Source organism: Thermobia domestica, chromosome 8 (genome assembly GCF_964235325.1).
Source record: "Thermobia domestica chromosome 8, izTheDome1.hap1.1, whole genome shotgun sequence".
In the NCBI taxonomy this organism is placed as follows: Eukaryota; Metazoa; Arthropoda; class Insecta; order Zygentoma; family Lepismatidae; genus Thermobia; species Thermobia domestica.
The window spans coordinates 157915742-157941854 of NC_137461.1; the positions used below are offsets into that span (position 1 = coordinate 157915742).

Sequence of the window (26113 nt, forward strand, 5' to 3'; positions counted from 1 at the left end):
TTTATGTAATATTCAAATTTGGTCCTGTATAACTCAGTTCTGTACTTTCCAACCCTTATGTAAAATAATAACATAATTGTTCGATTAAGAATTAAATCAACTTTGCTCTTATTTACATAATGCTATGTAAAATGCAAGGTATATTCTATTAGTTTTTCTCTGTTTCTCTCTCTTGATGGTAATGTTTTATTAGCAAGATTTTAGTAGTATTCGCCAAATACGTTATTTATGAATATACACTTACATACTAAACATTTTCACATATGAAACCAAGCTTTGTACGCTTTATAAATCGCTTCAAAACTCACCTCTATTAAATTATCCATTAATATTTTCATCGCTAATATGCAAAGAAAATCCTGCACCCACTGAAAAAGAGCGATCATTGTTTTTATGTTTATGCCATTAGTATGTTTCCCGAAACCTTACATAACTTTGAAAAGGAGTCATGTTGATAACTGATGTGACAATGTTCTTCATGTATCAACATCAAGTGTAATTGTATCCCCTCGAGCATTATACTTAGGTGAATTTTGTTTAATCGTATAATGAATATAAACTCAAATAATCAATTTTGTTTAATAATTTTCTTACATTCTGAAGATGAAGTTTTCTGTTTACAATTCACTACTGAAAGAGCTTAGATGATTTACTAACTCGGTATCACATGAACATTATTGTTAACATGTATTACAAATACACACAACTGAAATCTTCTGTTATCCATTCTTCTTATTATGTGCCTTGACTATCTTCAGAATCTCTTAAATCTGTCATTCATGAGCTCATTACTTATACACATCTTCTAATCCTGATATTACTTCTGAACATTTATAATCTTTCACGAAATCAATCTCTCTTCCAACTGTATCTTATCTGTGCATTCTGTTTACAAATACTAACTCCCATTTTCCTTAGCAACAGTTAGTTTCAAATTCATAAATTCGTAAGCACTTCGTACTATTTTCTATTCCAACAATTATATTAATATACAGATGGTGATCAGAAAAATGGAAACACCTGTAGTTGGCAACACGTCAGATGTATTCGTTGGCAGTGATGTCGTGGCGCCCGCAGCGCCGGGCCGCTGGTGGTGGTGTGTTAGGTCGGTCTCCATACTACGTCAGGCGCAGTGGAACAGCAGTGTCCAGTGGCTGCAGAAGACAGAGATAGTGTGAAATGGGAGACCTCTCAGATTTTCAAAGAGGGCAAATTGTTGGTGCGCGGTTATGTGGAGTGAATGTGATGGCAGTGGCTACTGTGTTAGGTGTGTCGCGTGGAACAGTGTCGAAGGTGATGACGGCCTACACAACACACGGGAAAACCACATCGGGGAAGCGGAACAGTGGGCGGAAGAAAATCATGAGTGACAGGTCACGTCGGGTATTAAAGCGCATTGTCACGCAGAACCGTCGTGCCACTGCGAAGCAAGTGACGGAGGAACTCAATCAGCACCTCCCCCACCCTGTTTCGACAATCACAGTCCGCCGCGAATTACATGACATGAACGTACGGGGTCGTGTTGCACGGGCCAAACCGCTCATCAGGGACCATAACGCTTTCGCACGCCGCAAATGGTGCCGCAACCATGCAACTTCGACCATTGAGAACTGGAAACGTGTGATATCGTCAGATGAGTCATCCTTCACCCTATTCCCAACCACGGGACGTGTTTATGTGTGGAGAACGCCCAAAGAAGCTTATGATCTGCAGTGTCTCCGCCCAACTGTGAAACATGGCGGCGGCTCGGTGATGCTGTGGGCCGCCATATCATGGTTTTCATTGGGTCCTGTGGTCACACTTAGAGGTCGAATCACTGCTAACGATTGTGTCGTAATTTTAGGAGACCACTTGCATCCTATGGTCCGGATGTTGTTCCCGGACAATGACGCCATCTTCCAGGATGATAATGCACCCATTCACACAGCTGGCGTTGTTGCAGCGTGGTTTGAGGAACATCGGGATGAAGTTCAACACATCCCCTGGCCCGCCCAATCCCCATATCTCAACATAATTTAACATCTGTGGTCCGTCTTGGAAACACGACTCCGGCGACGATTTCCACCTTCATCTCTCTCAGAGAACTGGCCGATGCCCTGCACGAGGAATGGTGTAAAATTCCACTTGTTACTATTCACGACCTCCATGCCTCCATCCCACGTCGCATCAAGGCTGTTCTGAAGGCGAAAGGTGGCCCGACACCATATTAAACTGGTAAGTTGCAATTTCGTTCAGGTGTTTCCATTTCTCTGATCACTATCTGTATATATCTAGTAAACGTACCAGGAAACATGTCATATACTTCTTGAGTTTCGACGGTGATACTTTTAGGGTATGCGAGAAAGTAACGTTACACAAATCAATCACCATTATATGCCCAGTGTAAACAATATTCAATCGATATATAGCATCGTAGTTCAGAGCAATTCTTTTACATACGGTATCAGGTATAAATTCAGCTGGATCCTTTTGAGCAGTTATAATAGACACTATGCATCCATCAGGTGTGAGGTTCTTCAAGGGAACAACCCATCTGCAAAACAAAGTGAAAATTAGTTTCAGAGTTGGAAGATTTTAGCAAAATTAAGATACACAAAGATTCCAAGATGCAGTTAAAAAAAAAAAGCAAAAATTCCTCTCCTGTGTTAATCTAATACAGACACGGTTGAAATTTAGTATTTTCCTCACGCACCATTGTCGGCACAACCAGAAAAGTTTTCTATTAATAGCCAGCCAATTACCGAAACACTCGGGTAAATCTGGCCTTTACTAATTGCAGAGTTTAAAATTTAATTTGTCTCAGCATTAGGGGTTAAGTGTGAAGTGCATTTCTAATTGTCAAATATTTTTTCATTCTTCATTTGTTGGTTTGCTTTCATTTTTTCTTGTAGCGATCCTCTGAATACTAGTATTTACATGCTCTATTACGTAAAATTGACGCGGGGTTTTCAAGCGAACACATGTTTCAGGTTCTTGACTTCCAGTCTTCAACTTTTCTTCTCTTTATTATTTTGTATCCAGCATTAAAATGAATTTGTTACCATCAATTTGATATTCATTTTCTAATAATTCTTAGAATTGTTCTGTCTAAATGAAATTATCATTCAAATAGATAGAAAGAGTACTATTGATTAATATATTTCTGATAAATTAGTGAGAAATATTGTAACAATGTATTTTTTTCTATACGTATATTACGTTTGTTTTTGTTATATTGTTATTTATAGTTTCCACTTTATTATAAATTTAAATTATCGTTGTAAAAAAGAAAGTAAAAGACATCTTCAGTGTACCAAGTATATGCTGTTAGAGAGAAAGAAGAGGGAAAATAGTTAAAATATGTGATTATGTAAGAGTTATGCGAGGAAGTTATGGGAGAAAACCAAGGACTGTAGAAATCTGTTGAGTATCACGTTACAAGATGTTTTTGCCCCGCTGAATATTAACGAGTAACTTTGAGTATGCAAAAGTTGAATCAAGATTGATACCAAGGGCGCCAATTCTGCGAGGGCCAATTCCCCCCTCCCCCAAAGTTCATGTGAGCCTCCTCATTGTATTTGTATATTTATAATATTTGGCATAATTTGAATGCAATTTGTCTTTAAAATCTTCATATATGCTTTCTTCATCTGAATGACCCCGCCCCCCAAATTTGCAGAGAAATCAGAGCTCTTGATTGATACCCCATTTATATCTACAAAACATATATATAGCAAAATTAAATTCGAGATATTCTAATCCTTTTAATACTTAAAATACTTTTTAAAATATTACTTGTAATTTAACAAAGTAAATAAGGGGCGGTTCTAAAAAATTCGCTACTTACTCGGAATTGTGTAACGTACGTATCGCAGATGAAAAAGTAATAGGATATTTTAAATATTCAGTAATAAAATACGAGTTTCAAACGGCAGGTACAAGACCAGAGCTGTAGCTAGAGATTTTGGCTCCTAAGGCGACATAGAATTCGGCGTCCCCTACACTGACCACACGCAAGCTCTTCCTTCCACTTTTTTTTTCATATAACAGAAGCAGCTTTCGTTGTTATACTATGTTGATTTTTTTTTATCAAGCTGTTTCTACAGACCATTGCAACAGCCAGAAGCGATCATTATGTATTTTTTTACAAATAATAGCTGTTCTTTTACAACAAGAGGCTATTTTTGGACCTTCCGTTAAACCTGACAAAACTACTTTTGGTTTTTATACAGATCCACTTCGAGATCAGTTATGGAAATTTACAGTACAACTGTTGGTAACGTTTCATACTATCGATAAGAAATGAAATTTCAATATATTAGAAACTATGTGCTTTTAAAACATTCGAAATGGTTGACAGCATTAATTTCCGGTAATAATTGTAAACTTTTGTAATTTTATTCTGTATGTAATCACACAAATAGCAATTTAATTTCGATTCTTTCATTATCAGCAATTAAACAGGTTGAATTTGTAATGATATTCTTTCTTTTGTTATTCTTAAGGGTTGGTGGAGTGATACTATTGTTTTAAATGTACATGCCCTAACAGAAGATAAGGATGACGATGCAAAATATACTTTTTAAGGAAAATCATCACTGGTATTCGACCAAGTACTGCGATACGAAATGGAAATTCTATTAAATAATTTGAATGTGAAGGTGAGGCGAGAGAATATTTTCAAACCGGTTATAGGGAAAGAAAGTCCGCAAAAGGAAAGTAATGACAACGGTATTAATTTCGTGAACTTTGGAACATCCAAAATCTTTATCGTGAAGAGTACAAAATTCCCGCATCTCGACGATCAAAAGTAGACATGGACCTCGCCATATGCAACAACACACAATCAAATTGATTACCTTTTATTAGATAGAAGAAGACAGTCTAGCATTTGATGTTCGCTCGTTCAGAGTACCCGCCTGTAACATTGATCACTATCTAGTGGTAGCGATAACAAGAGAGATTATCGTTAAATAAAGAGAATATTCAACATCTAAAACGGAGAGGTTAAGTTTAAAGAACCAGGCGAGAGGGAAATACCAGATTGAAGTGTAATAGATTCTAGTTTTTAGAAGGGTTTGAGAACACTAACGTTGAGGATACTTGGGTTCAAATTAGGGATAGCATTAAAATTTCAGTAAGACAAAAATTGGGGCACGGGGAAATACGTAGAAACAAATCATGATTATACTAGGAATGCAACAAACTAACGCAGAAGGGAAAATAGGGGAAAATGTGTTGGCTACAAAATCGGAACGTATAATTACACAAACTCGTTGACATCAGACGAAAAACTTCCAAACTGTTTAGAAGAGAGAAACGGGACTTTCTGAAAGCTTAAGTTAATGAATTTGAAGATAATAGTAAAGGAATAAAAATCGAGATGATCAACGAATTTAAGAAAGGGTATCAACCTCGTGCGTATATACTAGATATAATGGAATGGTTGAGATATAATGGAATCATTGACGAAATTCCGGCTGATATAATTTTAGCTACAGGGGAAAATTTTGCAACAAGATACACAAACTCATTCTCCTTATCTAGAATAAGGAGAAATTACCACAAGGGTGGAAATAATGAATCATTGTTTCAATTGAGAAGAAAGGCGACAAAGCGGATTGTAATACTTCTAGAGGCATTTGTCTTGTGTCAACATCCTATAAAATCCTCTCAAACATTTCATTAGCAAGATTGGTCCCACACACGGATGAAATTATTGGAGACCACCAGTGTGGATTTACACGAATTCAATCAACTATTGACCATTTACCATTCGCTAAATACTCGAAAAGAAATGGGAATACAATACTCCGGTACATGAATTGTTTATTGATTTTAGAAAAGCTTACGGTTCTATTAGGAGATAAATATTATACAACATTTTTGCAGAATTTGCAATATCGAAAAAGCTAATTAGATTGATTAAGATATGTTTAAATGAGTCCCAAAGTAAAGTCCGGCTAGGAAAATTTTTGTCCACGAGGTTTCACATCGAGAATGGCCTGAAACGAGTAGATGCGTTATCGTCATTATTATTCAACGTTATCTTGGGGTACGCCATAAGGAAAAAAAGCAACCAGGGCCTAGAGTTGAACGGTATTCACCAGGTTATGACGTATGTTGATGATGAAAATCTGATAGGAGAAAAATAGGAAGAAATGCAGAGAAATTATTAAATGCTTGCAGGTTTAGAAGTAAATGCAAAAAAACTAAATACATGGAAGTTCACTGGAATCGTAATACTGCAAATTTAGGTTCCGTAAAAGTATCAAATAATATTTCGAGAAAGCGGATACTTTCAAGTATCCAGGATCAATATTAACAGACCGAAACCATATCCACGAAGAAATTAAATGTTGCCCTTAAGCAGGGAATTCATGTTATTATTCGATTTAAAAACTTTTGTAGTCGCGAATTCTGTCGAAGTATTTGAAGTTCAAAATATATAGAACGATAATCATATCTGTTGTTCTGTATGGTTACAAAACATACACGCTTACTTTAAGAGAAGGGCACAAATTGGAAATATTTTAGAATAACAAAATGAGACGAATATTCGAACCCAAGAGGAACGGCAATTTGAGTGTCGGGACCTTCATAACGAGAAACTGCATAATTTCTCCCAAACACCCTTTACCAAACATTGCTAGAGTCATCAAATCTAGTAGGCTCAGGTGGGCAGGTCATATAGCGAGAATGGAAACAAAATAGGAAGGCTTTCAAAGTTTTGACTGGAAATCGGAAAACGTCCACTAGGATGACCTAGACGCAGATGGAAGGATAATATTAAGATGAATCACGCAGAAATAGGAATACAAAGTAGAAACTGAATTCAGTTGGGTAAAGACAGAAGTCACTCTATAGGTTTTATGAACAGTTATTAAACCCCCGTATTCTCTAAGCCATATGGTTAGTTAGTTCTTTTACGGTAAAAAATATTTTTTGAAATGTAACGGAAATTTAGAAGATTTATGTTTTGTCTGAATGTAGGCAGATAAAACAGAGCACAACTGATACGAATGCACAGAAAACATATCCTGGCGATACAACTAGTTAATGTAGAAATGATCCCGGTAAATTCCTTTAAATTGGAAGCATTTAGTATGTCAAGGAAATAAAAAAATCACTGGTAGTGACTAGTCTTTGTAAAAGATGGAATTAGTTGGGCTAATATTATCCTTCGTTCTGACCCTTTTAGCCACTACTCTACGATTACGAATATGTTATTATTTCCCCTGTTATCTTCATTTTCAATATTCCCGCCTAAACAGCAGCTTGCATGTGTCACTTCACTCTGTTCATATTCGTACCTTCATTTTCGTCGTCGTGATTAATCCGATTGGGTAGGAAAGCGTGATTAACTAACCAAACTCATTACCATCACAACGCTGAACAGTGAACATGTATTTCAGACATTAAACGTTTCCGGTGTTGAAAACGCTCCTGCGTACACTGTAAGTCATTACTCGACATCTTGCATATCACATCGTCATTAACAAACCGTGAATAATAACTTTCTTTAATAAGTAAAAAGTTGTTGTGATTCTTATTGAAAATTTTGGGTTGTGAGCGGAACGAGCAAGAAAAATTTTAACAAATGTATTTCTTTGCAAACTGACAGCAATATTGATTTAATAGTGCACCAACTTTTATACGGAACGCCGAATTATTTAGTCTTTTCCGACACTTTTCTTTCTCCTTTCTCGTTCGGCGCCCCTATGCTCTCAGCGCCCAGGCAACCATCGCCTTAGCCCTCCCCTTATCTACGGTTCTGTACAAGACCTCGCTTATTAGAAGGCTTCGGTCTTCTTTACTGCATGAAGCATCGATGGTTTTGACTCTGAACAAATTAGAAAGAATTTCTGGTGACTATGCCAGGTCAACATTTTAAGGTAATTCCTTACATTCATTAAATGTTTGTTTTCCAATGTTCTTATTAAAAAAAAAAGTTATATTGTAGAGCGCTTTTAATAATAACAATTCAGAAGAGAATTTTTCAGACCTGATAGAATATCAAAATATTTTATATTCAATATATTTCAATCAATACATTGGTAGTGGTTTATTTATTTTCCAAAAGCGTTACAGTTTTCTTTAGGACACAAACTTCATAAGCAATATTATTGGTTGTACTCTCTAAACCTTAGATTGTTTGTATTACTACGAGCTAAACTACATCCACATTTGTAATTTATCACATCGAGCAACGTTAGACACCCCACAATGCAATTAAGGTTCTTTGGTTCAGAACTAGAGGAAGGCGTACAACAAGTACTCTAGTTTGTTCCGGAGATGACAGTGTAGCAAACACGAAAAAAAGAAAAGAATTATTTCTCAGCAATCAATAAAAATTGGGTAGAAAACACGTTTAGTATCAATAGAGTGATTGATATAATGAAAAAAGCCGGATCTCACTCAACCTTAGACATACGAATTAAAACTTGGTGTTGGTCAAACATTCATTATTTCACAGGTAAAATCTCTGAATGCTTTATATTATTTGTTTCAACGTTACTTCCACTTTTGTTAGTTGTCAGTTTTAATATATCTTTTGAAACTTCATGAAAATAATATCATTTCGTGTGGGATGATTTGACTTTTGTCTCTGCTTTATAAAGAATTCCTTTTATACACAAAACCATGATCGTTTTCATTTAACAAAATCTTATTATGTGACCTTTACACATTAAAACTAACAAGAATATTTTTCGGTGTTATGTTATCTTCGTTTCCAGTGTGTTTGGGGAATCCAATCATAAAACGCAATCCAAGAAAGTAAAAAACAAGATGTATTGTTTCAAATATGACAAATACTAAAAAATATAAATTTTTGATATTCCTTGCTATATTCTAAGTAATCAAAAACTGTCACTTTGTAAAGAAAAAAGAATAAAAAAACATGAACTAAAACATAAACAAATATTAATATGGATTGATGTTCCTGATAATATTTCAATAAAATATATTTCCACTCTCTCTTTCTCTCGGTTAATTTATGCACGATTTTTGCATCTCATCTCTACATGGTTAACTTTGAACAAAAATGATTTATCGTTCACGGTGTAAGAACATATGAAATTTTGAAGTATTATTTTGAGGAGGAGTGAATTTGAATTGAATACTTTAAGAGTACTAGTCAAGATAACATAATACCTCGACTATACATCCATTACTGACAAAATCTCTCAATGTTACGGTTGTCTTCATGAAATAAATTTTAGAAAGGGCTAAAGTAGCCAAGTCTATGTACGAAAACACTTTTAAAGAAATCTTGTGGGGTACTAATAACAAAGCAGTAGTAAGTTACATCAAATTTTGCTCTTATAACCTATTTTTAGGATACAAGTTACCGAGAAAATTGGCAAAAAGGTTTCCACCAACTTACTTGGATATTTTTGTGAAGAAGAATTAGGCGTTAAATCATTTACAATGCTCGGTTGAAAGGAATTTTGTCATCCATACAATAAAATTAAGAAGCAAATTTTGCCATAGTGTTCGTTTGCAAGTAATCAAGAGTTAGGCCAGGTATAATTTAACCCCGAGTAAACTCACGCATACAGTGTTTTTTCCTCCACAAAGCTCATTTGAGGCGAACTTGGATCGAACCAAGGACCCCAGGCACCAGAGGTGATAGCTATAACAGTGAGTCACTCTAATCCCGTGAGTGTATTTGAAGTCATATATTATACAGGGTGTTTCAAAAAACACCAACAACGTTTGGGAGGTGATTCCTAACACCAAGATAAGACAAAAAGTATAGACCAACCTGGGTGCAGAAATGCTTGCTTTCGGAGTTATGGGCTGCCAAAAACGTGAAAAAATGAAATTTAAAGGGCCATGGCAACAAAGCTATGGGACCTACCGTAGTCGGGTCAAAACTTTACTAAGGAACTAATACGTGGTCTATCTAAAAATACATGCTTCAGAATCCTCCAGTACTTCCACAACAATATTTATAGAGGCAGTTAGTGAGTACTTCAGATTTTATGCCCATAACCAAACTGCCTGTACAAAAATTGTTGCGTGAGTACCTTAGGATACTGAAACATGTAATTTTTATAGAGCACATATTAGTTCCTAAGTAAAGTCTTGATTCGAGTACGGTACGTTCCATAGTTTTGGAGCTATGGACCTTTAAATTTCACTTTTTCATGTTTTCGGCAGCCTATAACTCCGAAAGGAAGCATTTGTGCACCCAGGTTGGTCGATACTTTTCGTCTTATTTTGGTGTCAGGAATCACCTCTCCAACGTTGTCGGTGTTGTTTTGAAGCACAATGACGTCGTAAGGAGGGTGCATCCCTTGAGTGAATCTGCGCAGGTAATTTCACGCCCCAGGCTTCTGAGGAAGATAACATTGAAGTTAAAAATGCATATTAGAATTATACATTTTTTTTCTGAAGCGATAAGGAAAGTCACAAACTAAAATCTTATAGACGAAGACATCATTCTTGTAGTTTTTCGTCCTGGAGTATTATATTATTTTCAATGCCTCTCACTGGGTTAGAAACTGGTAAATTTGAAAGTTCACTGAGCTTTTTCCCATCGACTTCCGGTGAACCAGAACTGGTGGACCCCAGCCCCGTCCACATAATCAGCGCGCATTTTGTAATTTAATTATATTTAATATATTCATAACTTTCTCACCGAGGTTTACAAAAAACAAAGGTATTGCAAGTCCTATATTTTAAGAATAAAACAGAAATTCTTTAGTGGATCACTAATTCAAAGGATATCATATACTCGACTGTAATGAGTTCTTGGAGGAATCTTGGGTTCGAATCTCAGTCTCACCTACGTATATATTTTATTTTTTGTCAGGAAGAAGAATAATTAATGAAAATATACATTTCAATCATTTATATTTGAAACTGATTACATAATTCTTCTGGATCATTTTCACGAAAAGTGTTGTTTTATAATGACAAAATCTTTCGTTTTTCAAAGTGATATCAGAAAAGATACAGTATGAAAGTTTTGTATCCATGTAGTCTGGATACCAGAGTTTGCAGAAAACAGCCCACCGTATTTCTTATGAGTGAAGCGTTCTATTTCTTTAAACATAAACTATTTTAATAAAACCATCATTAATACTTACATTTTTAAAGTATATCATGTTTAGGAAATGGTCCAAATGGTCTGAATTAAACGAAAAGGAACAAGTGACTTGACTGCGCCCAAATGACTAAGTTTGGTTTCCGTTTATGGTTCTGTTTTGACAAGAAGTTTTAATATATATTCGATTCGGTGTCTGGCGGTTCGAACAAAAGACCGCTATTTTGTAGTCGTCAATAATACACTCAACCACTAATAGACGAGATTAGTTTTGAGTTGAGGTTCAATTTGACGTCCCGTTCAGTAGCGAGGCTACAAGAGACATGGACCTACTGATTAACGCTGAATCCCACTACATGAGCTCCCGCCGGGAAGCAAACCCGCGTTTTCCACGCCAAAAACGCCTACGCTAACCTCAAACCATGAAGGAGCTTGACGTGAGTTTTGTAATAGATTTAAAATATGAGACTGTTTATAATACCATTGTTGATCTAAGTTGTTGTTGTTATCTTTATTTTTATATCGTTTTATCACGTTAGCTACCATGTGGGTCCGATCGGACCTACTGGAGTGATCTAACAAGTAAACCTTACGTTTGGGTGAATCGAGTTGCTGACTGAGACACATATGAGAAAGTAGTACTACATGTGGTCAGTATTTCAGTGAAGTTGTAGGTGCGAAGCTCCAGGGGTTTAGGAGATACAGCTACCAGAACATTACATGGAAGTACAGAATAGTCTTCATCCAGTTGGAGGTAAAAGCTCTGTAAGACCTATTGTAACGGCAAAAGGTGAATATCAAATATATGGGTACATATTACGACTAGGGGGAAGTCATATAGTAAGGGTATACCTGACGGCAGCCATCTTGAAATCCGCCATTTTGAATTAAGGTTAAGTTTTTAAAATAGGAATAAAGTCATGTGATACATGATTTAAGGCGCAAATTTAATCAGAAGAACAATGGTGACGTTAATTTTGATTTACGCGCAATTGGTAAAAAGTTACAGGGAAATAAAATATTGTTGCAGCATATGTATTAGTCCTTTACCCCACCTCGTAAATTTTGTGTTAATGATAATAATTAAATAAAAAGCAGGACTTTTCTGGAAGAAAGACCCAAGTTCAATTATGACTCAATTCCACTTTGGTCATTTTTCCTTAAATTAGCAACTTGTTTATGGGATAACAAATGTTGGTTAATGATAAAGCAAAAATGGTTATACCGTTGGATTTATGGTAAAATTTGCTATTAATAAGGTGTCAATGTTATGCGTTTTGTTTAAAACTTTTGCCTGATTCAAAATGGCGGATTTGAACATGGCCGCCATCAAGGCAACTCTTACCATAGACCTAATATTTATCCACCTGCTTTTTATTTAGTTATTATCATTAACACAAAATTTACAAGGTGGGGTAAAGGACTAATACATATGCTGCAACAATATTTAATTTCCCTGTAGCTTTTTACCAATTGCGCGTAAATCAAAATTAACGTCACCATTGTTCTTCTGATTAAATTTGCGCCTTAAATCATGTATCACATGACTTTATTCCTATTTTGAAAACTTAACCTTAATTCAAAATGGCGGATTTCAAGATGGCCGCCGTCAAGTATACCCTTACTATATGACTTTCCCCTAGTCCTAATATGTACCCATATATTTGTTATTCACCTTTTGTCGTTACAAGAGGTCTTACAGGGCGTTTACCTCCAACTGGATGAAGACTATTCTGTACTTCCATGTGATGTTCTGGTAGCTGTATCTCCTAAACCCCTGGAGCTTCGCACCTACAACTTCACTGAAATACTGACCACATGTAGTACTACTTTCTCATATGTGTCTCAGTCAGCAACTCGATTCACCCAAACGTAAGGTTTACTTGTAAGAAAATATTCTTGTAGGTCTGATCGGACCCACAATTTCTAATTCTTCGAATTGGCGTTAGAGTACTTGTATTTTAAAATCCTGTCTCTACTGTTAATGAACTGTAGTGTTTTTATTACACATGTAGGTTTTGGTCTGTGATATTGATTATTAACGGCGCTAGGGGCGCTAAATACCAAGTAACAAACATTTGTTGCTTTTGTAGACCCGATCGGACCTATGTTTTGCTTTTCTAGTGACATGTTAAAAAGTTTAACAATGGATTCATTATTTATTCTAATTTATTTTCACAAGATGTCAGTGTCCTTGTCATTTGCTTAATTTTCAGAAAAGTCTAGATCACTACACTGCTACTACTAATGAGATCGAGTTCTGCGCATTTTCTTCGTTTTTCATTGCGCAAAGATATTACTTATTAGCACTAAAAGCAAGATGAACATATCCACACTTCTCACTTCTGTACATGTAGTAATAAAGAAACAACTTTCTAACAGAGTTGCCAGTTCAACTGTAATATATCCCCTTGCTCATAAACAAAATATACACACGTAGGTCCGATCGGACCCCTAACTTTTATGCACGTGGATTCAATACCTTGCCTTAGATTGTGTTTCAATATTAATATTATGTTTTAAAAATATGAACAAAACAAGAATAATGTAAGTAAGTACGCTTGGCACTCTACCGGTGAACAAAAAATTCACCATTGGCAGCTAACGTGTTATACCTTTCTGTGCCATCCCCTTAAGTTAAATGAACGGGAATAACTACTATATTCATTTTGCTACTTGAATTGTGATATTAAGCTTAATAAAATTGTAAAGTGAGTGCAGACTGTGAGTGTGAATTTAATTACACTGCTCTACAATGATTTTGCTGTTTGGAAACTATTAAAGTTTTCTTAATTTTCTTGATCTGAGGAATCCAAAAATGTAGTTAGTTTTGCCCTATCACGTGCAGTTTTCTTACAATAAAGGGGAAGGGGAGAGAAAAATAGCCGTATATATGTATATTTCGGAAGAAGTACTGATTATAATTACAAATATAAAAATATACTTTCTATGCCATATCCTGCTGATTATCTTTTAATTTGTAATAAAAGACGTTAGTTACTTATTCTGCTAACATTGTAAAAATATGTACAGTATCTGGTAGCACTTAATGATATCACCTGCGTTACACGTTGGGAACGCAATAACAGCGCTGTGTGAGCTGTGATTGCGAGAACTATAATGCAGAGGAATGGAGGCTTTTCATTGATTACAACAAGAGAAGTTTGAACGGTATGCTTCTTCACAACAGCAATCAACAACCTTCTGTATACCCATTATTCATTCTGTACATTTAAAGGAGATTTACAAAAATATGAAAATGTTTAAAAAAATACGAGGATCATCAGTGGTTACTGTGCTGCGAACTGAAGTTGATATGTATGCTTCTTGAACAGCAGTAAGGGTACACCAAATATCCATGCCACATTCTGCGAATGGAACAGCAGAGAACGCGATAAACACTGGACTCAAGTTGATTGGCCTGTCAGGGAAAGCCGCAATATAGGAAGTAAAAATGTGAAAAACATCTGCCTCGTAGACCCTTCAAAAGTCATATTACCACCTTGCATATTAACCTGCGCCTAATAAAACAATTTGTCAAAGGTTTGAGTAAAGATGGGCAGTGCTTCTAGTGTTAGTGTCAAAATTCCCAGAACTTTCAAGTGCTAAGTTAAAAGAAGGAATATTCATTGGTCCTCAGATCAGAAAGTTTCAGATCAGTCAGACTTTGTACATTGTATGACAAGTGTTGAAAGCGAAGCATGAAGTGCGTTCAGAGACGTGTGTCATAATTTTCTGGGGAACAACAGAGAAAAAAATTACAAGTATATTGTGTCTAATATGCTCCCGAAGTTTAAAACATTAGGGTACAAAATGAGTCTTAAGATTTATTTTCTGTATTCACATTTAGACAGCTTTCCTTCTAACTTCGGTGCTTAAAGTGAAGAACATTATGAAAGATTTCATCACGACATCAAAGCAATTGAATTCCACTATCAGGGACGTTGGACAACAGCAATGTTGGCGGATTATTGTTGGACGTTGGTTCGTAAAGATTCACGAACTACTCGCAAAAGGAAGTCTAGTTTTAGGAGTTTCCAAAGTACAGAAATTCTGAGCTATTTAAAATGGCTGATTGGTACAAATTCATTCCTTTCTTTCATTTGCGTAGTACACAAGTTATAACATTCCCAGTTAGTTAAAATAGCATTTCTTCGCTTTTTCTTCTGGATAGTACAAATTTATTCCTTCACTTGTTTACATAATACAAAAGGTATAAAATACTAAGCTATTTAAAATGATCCATCTTCCCTTTTTCTCGTTGGTACAAAAGTAAATGAACCACTCAAATTTATTGCTCCGTTTGTTTGTGTAAAACAAAAAGATATAACATGCTGAGATATTTAAAATGGTCTTTCTTCGCTTTTTCTGGTTAGTACAAATTTATTCCTTTGTTTAATTGTGTTAACAAAAATTATTAGTTAATACGTTAGTATTTTTTTCCATTTTTCTGTTTGGTATAAAACTAAATAGGTCACAGAAATTTAACTCTTCGTTTGTTTAAATATTACAAAAGGTAAAAATTCTAAGCCAGTTAAAAATAGTCCTTCTTCGCTTTTTTTCTCGTTGGTACAAAAGGCAATAGGACGCTCAAATTTATTTATTCATTTTTAAAAAATGGAACAAAAAGATATAAAATGTTCAGCTTGTTAAAATAGACCTTCTTTGTTTTTCTTCTGATTGGCACAAAAATAAAATAGACCACTCAAATTTATTCTTTCGATTATTTGAATAGCACAAAAAGGTATAAAATGCTGAGTTAGTTAAAATGATCTTTCTTCGTCTTTTCTGATAAGTACAAATTTATTCCTTCGTTTAGTTGAATAATACAGAAGCTATAAGAGCCCTTCAGTTTTACCAGTTGGTACAAAAGGAAGTAGTCTATTCAAATTTTACTTCTTCTTCACTTTTTTTTGGTTGGTGAAAAAGTAAATATTCCATCTAAATTTATTTCTTCGTTTATTTGAGTAGTACAAAATTATATAAAATTCTCTGTTAGTTAAAATGGTTGTTCTTGCTACAAAATTGAAAAGCTTACTCAAAAACTATCCCTTCATTTGTTTAAATAGTTCAAAAAGGTATAGAACTCCTGAGCCAGTTAAAATGGTCCTTTTTCGCTTTTTGTGGTTAGTACAAATTTATCCTTTTGTTTATTTAAACAGTACAAAATGAAATAAAATACTCAGCTAGTCAAGATGGTCCTTCATCGGGTCTTTTTCTGGTTGTTACAAAATGAAGTAGCCCACTCAAATTTATTCCTCCTTTTATTTGAGCAGTAGAAAATTATATAAAATTGTGAACTAGCTAAAATGGCGTTTCTCGTTGATTAAAAATTGAATACGTCACTCAAACTTATCCCTTCGCTTGTTTAAATACTACAAAATTGTCTAGAATTTCTTATCTAGTTAAAATGGCATTTCTTCTCCGTACAAAATTGAATAGACCATCCAAATATATTTTTTCTTTATTTAAATAGTACAAGAAGATATAAAATTCTACGCTTGTTAAAATGGACCTTCTTCGCATTTTTTAGGTTAGTACAAAAAGGTACATAAATTCTGATCTAGATAAAGTGGCATTTCTCGTTGGTACAAAAATGAATATGTCACTCAAATTTATCCCTTCGTTTGTTTAAATAGTACAGAAGCTATAAAAATCTCAGTTAGTTAAAATGGCATTTTTCGCTTTTCCTTCTGTTTTGCACAAATTTGTCCCTTCGTTTGTTTAAGTACTACAAAATGGTATAAAATGATCAGCTAGTTCAAATAATCTTTCGGTTTTTTCTGGTTATTACAAAATTAAATATCCCATTCAAATTTATCCCTTCGTTTATTTGATTAGCAAAAAAACATACAGAAATTCTGAGCTAGATAAAATGGCATTTCCTCTCTATTTCTGGTTTATTGGAATAGTACAAAAAGTACATAAATTCTGAACTAGTTAAAATGAACCATTTCCGCTCTTTCTTAGTACTAATTTACTCCATTGTTTGTTTAAATATTACAAAATGGTATAAAATATTTAGCTAGTTAGAATAGTCCTTCGGTTTTTTCTGGTTGGTACAAAACTAAATACTCCACTCAAATTTACTTCTTCGTTTATTAAATAGTACACGATGATATAAAATTATTTTTTATTTAAAATGACGTGTTTGCTTTTTCTGTTGATATAAATTTATATTTTCGTTTACTTGAATAGCCCAAAAAGGTATAGAAATTCTGAGCTAGTTAAAACAGCATTCTTCGTTAATACAAAAGTAAATAAGCCACTAAAATTTATTCCTTCTTGTAACATGTGATGATTTATCACACTATATATAACCTCTGACTTTGTTATCCTGGAGGTTATGTTAGACTGTCCGAATCATTGGGTACTTGAGAGCCTCTAGTGGAACTTTTCAATTGCCTGCTTCGAACTTGCTGCTGAGCGAAAGGTAAGCTATTCGAAACGATATGTATATGTGAGCAAGGTCGTAATCTGCTAGTTCTGTGAAAATATAACCTCTATCTCTTGTATTGTATAGTTCGAAGAAGAAAACATTCTGTGTAGTGAGCAATGTTAAGTTGTTAAAGTTTTTACAGTATATTACTCGAGATTGCGAGGATAGATAATTGAAGGTACTTCTGTTGTGGTATATCAACAGGCGCTCCAATTAATTTCTTCCAGAGGTGGTTCAAGGTTAGATTTGCGTAATACATTTGGTGAGTGTTAAAATTTCGAATATATTATATTTGCTTGAAAATTTCTGAATAGGAGAAGTAAGATATATATGATTAAGGGAAAATCTTTTTGGGTCAGGAAGATTTGTAAAGATTTAACATAGGTGAGATTTGTTGGAAAAATATATTTACAGCTAATTAGATAAGGGTACTATTCAATTATTTCTTTTCTAAGAAAGTTAAATTCATTCTATAAAACTTACTCATTGTGAGCAGATATTAGCTATTTTTTGTTGTTGGATATTGTATGGACAACTATTCTAGCTTAATCTTATAGATTTTTTCGAAAAGAAAGACAAGTGTCTTCTTCTTTTCGGCTACCTAGCCTACGGAATTATACTGAATGGTATGGTTTTCAAATATAATAATTAGATGTTGAATTTCAGTAAAATTTTATTCAGATTATTTAACGTTATTGTGGATTTTTCTACATTATAGAAGCTACTTTTTCATTTTTCTAAATTGACAATTCAAATCCTACTTATTATTCTTGTCCTGGTTAATATAACCAGTGGCCCAGGACGGGGCTCATAGAAGCACTTTCCAAACATATCGCTTCGTATATTTATTACTTTCGTATCAAACAAGTCCTCATATAGCAAAGAATTTGTATTATGACTTTCTTTTTTTTTCTTTCCTACCAGCTGTTTGCCTAGGATCAGCTGCTCGCTAGAGACGATGAATCACCTTGTTCGCTAGGTCTATCAACAGCAGAAAAATTAAACATTCTATACTTTCCTCCACAATCTAAATACGACAAATCCCAGTGTTGACTCATATTCTGCGGGAAGACGTCTCCGTAATCTCCGTTCTGAAACCATTAAGTAAAACACGTGGTTGATTTCTTTCTAGTCTATTTTCCATGTTCATTAACAAGCAAAAACAGAAAGTCAATCTTATCCAGTTCAGATAAGAAAAATAAAAACTAATCCTATGGGTAAGCGACAACCAATTAACAATCTTTGACAGTTAATCTCAACAGGGTATATTTATTTGTAACCTTAAAAAAATCTTATACATAATCTATCTCAAGAAGCTATATATATATATATCACAGATTGATATCGATAATTCCCCAATATCAGTCAGCCTACTTATACACTTTCTACCTAATTTAGCATTAGACACTCAAACCCATACATTTTATTTCTCGACGAAGATTCGAAGCAATATGTTTGTAACGTACACTTATGAGCTCCGTCCTGGACCACTGGTTATATTGACCAGGACAAGAATAATAAATAGGATTTGAATTGTCAATTTTATAAAAGGGGAAAAATTGCTTCTATAATATAGGAAAATCCGCTATAACTTTAAATAATCTGAATTAACTTTCCCTATAATTATCTGAAATTTAACATCTAATTATTATATTTGAAAACAAAACCATTCAGTCTAATTCCGTAGTCCAGGTAGCCAAAAGGAAGATACTTGTCTTTCATTTCGAAAAATTATATAAGAATTAAGCCAGAATATATTATAGTGATCCATACAATATACAGCAACAAAAAATAGCTAATATCAGCTCACAATGATTAAAGTTTATAGAATGAATATAGCTTTCTTAGAAAAAAAATGATTGAATAGTGCTCTTGCATAATTAGCTGTAACTATATTTTTTCTCAGCAAATCTCAGCTATATTAAATCTTTACAAAACTCCTGACCCTAAAAGATTTTCCCTTAATCATATATATCTTACTTCTATTTAGAAATGTTCAAGCAAATATAATATATTCGAAATTTTACTCACCAAATGTATTACGCAAACCTAACCTTCAACCACCTCTGGAAGAAATTAGTTCGAGCGCCTGTTGATACACCACAACAGAAATGCCTTCAATTATCTATCCTCGCAATCTCAAGTAATATACTGTAATAGCTTTAACAACTTAACATTGCTCACTACACAGAGTTTTTTCTTCTTCGAACTAAACAATACACAGATAGAGATTATATTTTCACAGAACTAGCAGATTACGACCTTGCCAATTTATACATATCCCTTCGAATAGTTTTCCATTTCCTCAGCACCACATTCGCAGCAGGGAATTGGAAAGTCCCACTAGAGGCTCTCAAGTAATCAATGATTTGGACAGTCTAACATAACCTCCAGGATAACGAAGTCAGAGATTTTAGATATATATATTTTAATAGTGTGATAAATCATCGCACGTTACACATTGCTTTTTCTGTTAGTACGAATTTATACTTTCGTTTATATGTATAGATATAGGTATAGAAATTCTGAGCTAGTTAAAAAAGCATTTTTCGTTAATGCAAAAGTTAATAAGCCACTCAAAATTTGCCTTCTTCGCTTTTTTTCTGCTTGGTACAAAATTTTAATAGGTCACACAAATTTATCCATGGCTCCGTTTACGAGTTATATACGTTTGAATATTTGACCTTTGAACTAGATGGTCAGTAGTTTTGGGACATGTAGCAGTTGGTGACCTGCTAACTAAATGTTGAAACAGCATCTCAATATGTTGTTCCGTTTACGAGTTATTTAAGTATAATATTTCACCTTTGACCTCGATAATGAGTACTTTTGGACATATAATAGTTCATCACCTATTACTTAATGTGGAAACAGCACCTCAATATGTATCTCCGTTTACGAGTTATTCTGCTTTAAATATATGAACTTTGACCTCAATGCTCAGTACTTTTGGGACATGTAGTACTTGATGACCTATTACTAAATTTGCAAACACCACCTCAATACGTTGCTCCGTGTACGAGTTATTCCGGTTGAAATACTTGACATTTGACCTCGATGATCAGTACATTTGGAACATCTAGTAGTTAATGACCTATTACTCAATGTGGAAATAGCACCTCATATGTGGCTTCTTCTACGAGTTATTCGGGTTTAAATATTTGACTTTTGAGCTCGATGATCAGTACTTTTGGAACATGTAATACTTGATGTCCTATTACTAAATCTGGTAATAGCACCTCAATATGTGGCTCCGTTTACGAGTTATTCGGGCTTAAATATTTGACCTTTGACATCGATGTCAATACTTTTGGAACATGTAGTGCTTTATGACCTATTACTAAATGTGAAGACACCACCTCAATACGTTGCTCCGTTTGCGTGTTATTCGTGTTTAAATATTTGACCTTTGCCATCAATGGTCAGTGCTTTTGGAACATGAAGTATGCTAGATGAATGTTTGTGTAATTTCTACTATGTTACATTGGGGTTGATAAAAGAGAACTAGTACACTCCTGCTATTGGTTCATATCCTCTCATGTATTAAGTAGGGGTGAAAATAGGTCATACTCTTTTATACATAGAGACTTGCGAAAATATGTGTTCGTAGTCTCTGTGTAATCTCTGAATGGATTATACGTTCAATGTCTTAAGTAATTTCGGCTATGATAAAATAGGGGTTGACAAAAGTGGTCATAAAAGGGAACGAGTACACCCCCATTATTCTCTGCTATGTTAATAGTCTTTGCTATGTTACCCAGGAGTGCGTTGGTAGTCTATGTGCTCATATTTTTAAGTAATTTTGCTATGTTAAAATACGTCCTCGTAGTCTTATGGAATTTCTGCTATGTTACATAGGGGTTGGTAAATTTGTGCATAGTCTTTTATTAGCTCTGTTATGTTCATAGTCTCTGTGTAATATCTGATTGGATTATGTGTTCCTTGTATTAAGTAATTTCAGCTATGTTAAAATAGGGACTGAAAAACGTGCTCATATAAGAAAACGAATACAAGCCTGCTACTCGTTCATAGTCTTATGTATTCTCTGCTGTATTAGATAGGGTTTGTAATCTGTGCTATGTTAAATAGTGGATAAAATATAGCCTATACTCTTTTATTAGCTCTGCTATGCTTGTAGTCTCTGTGATTGGATTATGTGTTTATTGTATTTCTGTTATGTTGAAATAGGGATTGAAAAAACTGGTCAGAAAAGAGAGCGAATTCACCCTTAAAATGTGGTAATAAAAGAGAACGAGTTTTCGGAATATTCAGTTTTTCAAAGCTGGATGGTACGCGGGTCATGGACGTGCAGGCCTTGTGTTCTCCGCTATGTTATATAGGGGTTAAAAAAGTGTTCACAAATAGAACGAATACACCCTTAAACATGTTCATAAAAGGGAGCGAGTACACCCCTAAAATGGGCTTGTAAAAGGGAAAGAATACACCACTATAATAGAGGACTCAATTTCTCGACTCGTACGTGGGTCGTCTGACATCGCTTATCAGGCAGCACTGGGAAAGTCGTTCTTAGCATCAGGCGTGGTGACGAAATAGGTACGAGCTCACTGGCCCAGAACCGTTATTTTTTACGACTATTCTTTACAATTCCCATGTGTCAGTAGCGCGAATTACATTTTCTCCCTGTCCTTTTCATACACAGTAGCTGTGGGAAATACTTGTGTCGACGGAAGCCGAGCTTGATGAAGAACTGTATTGAAGTCTTCGTACAGAACTTGTTAAAATGGTGTCTGAAGCTGTATTCTTAAAAAGGAGTTCTCCGAGAAATAGCAAGGACATATGACAGTTCGCTCTATGCATCTTGCTTTGGCGTGATTACCTATGGATGTCAGTTTTTCTTGTTAACTGAAAAGATCCACTGAATAGTGCTGCCACTTAGATGAGAAAACATTAATTGTTTCAACCCTTATCTCCTTGTATTATACTAAGGTAATTGAAATAGGACGGCTCGATATTCTTAGTGTCTTTTAACTTGCAGCGGAAAAGTAAAATAGTATACAAAAATGTGTGATACGAAGTATTTACATGAGCTTGTACGTGTTCAAGCCAGTGGCGGAGGAGAAGGGATGATCACATCCAAACAAAAGTCAATCCAGCTCATTGAGGGGTGTAAAAATAAAGTTCAATCAACATTAACGGACTCGTGCAACTAAAACCAGGTCTTCTGAGCGTATTCGACGTTCAACCATTAGAAGGTTTCCTTAAAGGCAAGCGACACTACCTGTACTCCAGAGGTCCAGCCTTCTGCGGAGAACTACGAAATGGTATCACCGGTTGTTCCAGTAGAGATTTCTGTTCAGGATTTTACGCAGGATACTCAAGAGATCAAACCAGGGAACAAGGTACCGTAAATATTACTCATGACATAATTTCTTCGACTTAGTGGTTTATTTTAACAAAGTTCTTGATGAATATAAAGATATTACCTTGATCGAAAAAATTAGTAGATATAATTTTAATATTTTTCTTACTTCAAGGAGTTATTATTTGCTGATTATGTGAGTAGAATGTATTGTTACGTAGATTGTTTCCGCCTTCTCATGAAATTCTTGAGGTAGAAAACAATGAAAATCAAAATTTATACCTGATCATGGTTAATCTTTGGAAGCTTTCTCTCTTTAATCAGCCTCTATGTGACCCAGAACGGCAGGATCCAAAACTAAGACAAATTATAAATGAGTTGGCTGATTATGTCAGTAAAATTTATATCTTAATTAAACTGGCTTATGGAAAGCTATATGCCGGTCTTCGTGCTGTCATACCGGAAGTCTTACAATATTGAATCATAAAGTTCTTCAACGATAATATGTTCGACAGTGCGCACAGCGGAAGATCACGTACGAAGGCAAATCTTGCATTCCGCTTTAAATCAGAGAATATGATCCAGCAAATTAGCAATTATAAAGACCGGCGTGAAATCTGCCAAAGAATAACGGATAGAAATCGTCTCTTATATGGAAAATATTGTGCCAAGAGGGAATCTTTTCCAAACAGTTGCTTTCCCGTTGATATATCCAGACCATGGTTGCGTAGCAACGGTTATAAATATGTTACGGTTGTTACTGATGCATATAGTGAATTCGTTATGACTGAATCTTTGAGAAATGTTAACTCTAGATTTAAAATCATACCCCATATTGTAAAAACCCTTGGCACTTTCCATCATGCCAGGTAGATGGCAAAGACTATTAATATGATAAAGATATTCCTGTTCTGGAAGAAGATGAAACTAACTGCCAAGTGCCTTTAAATGTTCTTCAGAGCCATCTGTGGTATCTCTCGGAGGCGTTAGTGGGACTTGCCTTTCTTAATGAACAAGTCTCTCACCAAGACAAAAGGAAGCTGACAGAAGGGAAGGGACTCAAAGATTATAAAGCAAGGATTTATTTCTGACTGCCCAAGACAATTTCACCACAGAGAAAACGAGAAGAATCTTCGATATGATCCATACAAATATGCAAGTCTCTTACCCTTCTCGCGATAGATATCAACATGGAAGGATGATGTTACCTAGGAGGAATTTAAGAATGATCTAAAGGGCATGGCAGTTGTTAACGAGTGTTGAGCGTACGATCACTCTTACTACTAATTTTAACAATTGGCTAAGGAAGAATGTATATCAGAAACAGTACCTTCTAAAGTTGGTTGCAAAGCATCGTAAATATATGTCATCTGTTCAGAAGTCTTTGCTTGAGTGAAAGTTATAATTTCGACGTTTTCATCCTTAGACGCTAACTGTGTTGCAGACTCATTTAATATAGTTTTTTTTTTTTTAATTTCTACTTCGGTACTGATATACTAATTTCCCTTAAAAGTGGATAAGCGAATGGATGCATCTAGATAACCTAGAACTTTATATGCATATTTGATATATGATTTGTTTCGTATCAAAGTGTTGTACATCTGTACATAACCTGTCTCAAAATTACCTTCAAGATAACAAAATCATTTTTCAGGAGACCCTTTAATTTTGGACTATGAAGAGAAAACTTTGGAAGTGAACTCTTTATAGTAAGTGGTGGAAATTGAAGCTGTGTCGTAATTAGAATAGACATTCCTGGAAAACTGAACAAAATGTGTATATATATATATATATATATATATATATATATATATATATATATATATATATATATATATATATATATATATATATATATATATATATAGAGAGAGAGAGAGAGAGAGAGAGAGAGATAATATCAGTTTGTTTTGTTGGCTTCATATGTATAATAAATTGTTGAATAATCGAAAGAACATGTATAATTCCATTTCTGGTTCCCTAGCAATAAGTAACTCCAAATGCCTGTCTAACAAGTATGTCATCTAGTGCAGTTAATACTAACCGAGTGACCTTACTGTTACAACCCCGAGGGCAGAAACTGTCTTGGACTTTTTTCTATTTATTTTCTGAACCGTATGATGAAATGATAAAGTATCATGAAATAATTAATTGTGTAGTTTGTTACATATGTAAACTTCAAATTTAATGTTTTCATGTGAAAATGGTGTTTCTTACCTACATTGAATTTTCTTAACTTTTAGTTCCAAAACTTATACTCGTAAGATTTCTTAATTTAAAATCTGTACAATAATCAGTGAAAGGGCATTACTATGTATCGTGATGAAGACAGCAAGTCCTACGTATTTCATCATAAGCATGACTATAACCTTACTATCATCATCAGAGTTCTGCCACATTGACAGGTACTTACAGCAAACAATCTTTCATTTCTATTCTAAGCTTTCGTTTTCAAGAAATTAAAATGTTAAAAATTCATATAGTCCAGGAGCTGACATCTTCTTCCTCCTTCTTCCACAAACATTTCTATCAAAAATATCCTTTATAAGGCAATTCTTCCCTACAAATTGTCTTAACCAATTTCCTTTCCTTTTCGCTATCAACGTCAGTATTCTTCTTTCTTCATTCGTCCTTCTCAGAACTTCTTTGTTTCTCATTTTCTCTTATCAGCTGATTTTAAATCCTTCCCACGTCTACATCTCGAATATTATTATAATGAATATAGTTGTAATTATAGTAAAACATGTATGAAATTTCAGTAATGTGAGGATGGCTGTCCAGCTCTACATTGTCACACTGGATGAAGGAATCAGAGCGGTTCTTGTAGTCACTTTTTTCAAAGTTGGTATTTACTAAATATGTCGTCTTAACTCTTTGTGTGAATATTAATCTGTTATTTCATAAATGATGATAATTGCATTCACAATAGCGGTAGACACGTTTGTTGTAGGGCTGTTTTCCTATTAGTTCGCACTCTGTCCCGGAATAAGCTATTTCAAAACTGGACTGAATGGCTCGTATATCATATAATATTTCCAACTTACGGAAAAGTGAATTTTATTGCTCCGTTTGTTAATACATAACCACCACAGACAAGTAACATTTCGATTCTGTTAGGTTGCTTCTTAGAACGGTTTAATAATATAAATGCAGCACTTGATTTTCTTGAGTTCTTCCATTTCCATACCTGTCTTCAAGTAAGAGTGAGTAAATTTCAACTTAGAAAACATGGGGTTCTTATTCTGACAATCATTCTTTTCGAAAAGACTGCAGGTGATAAATAGTGAGTGAATTTCAGTTGATCAGTTTATATTCTTAA

The 26113-nt window shown here is 34.6% G+C and overlaps 1 protein-coding gene across 1 annotated transcript in view; it reads right to left on the reverse strand.

The window, feature by feature from the left end:
- Positions 1-257: 257 nt before the first annotated feature.
- The window catches only part of LOC145692362 (uncharacterized), a 50092-nt gene continuing 24236 nt past the window's right edge, over positions 258-26113 (reverse strand). Inside the window, exons 3-4 of the mRNA XM_081767659.1 lie at positions 2284-2533; positions 258-368 (exon numbers count right to left, since the gene is read on the reverse strand). Coding sequence (XP_081623785.1) covers positions 258-368; positions 2284-2533 — 361 coding nt within the window. The remainder of the gene's footprint in view (positions 369-2283; positions 2534-26113) is intronic.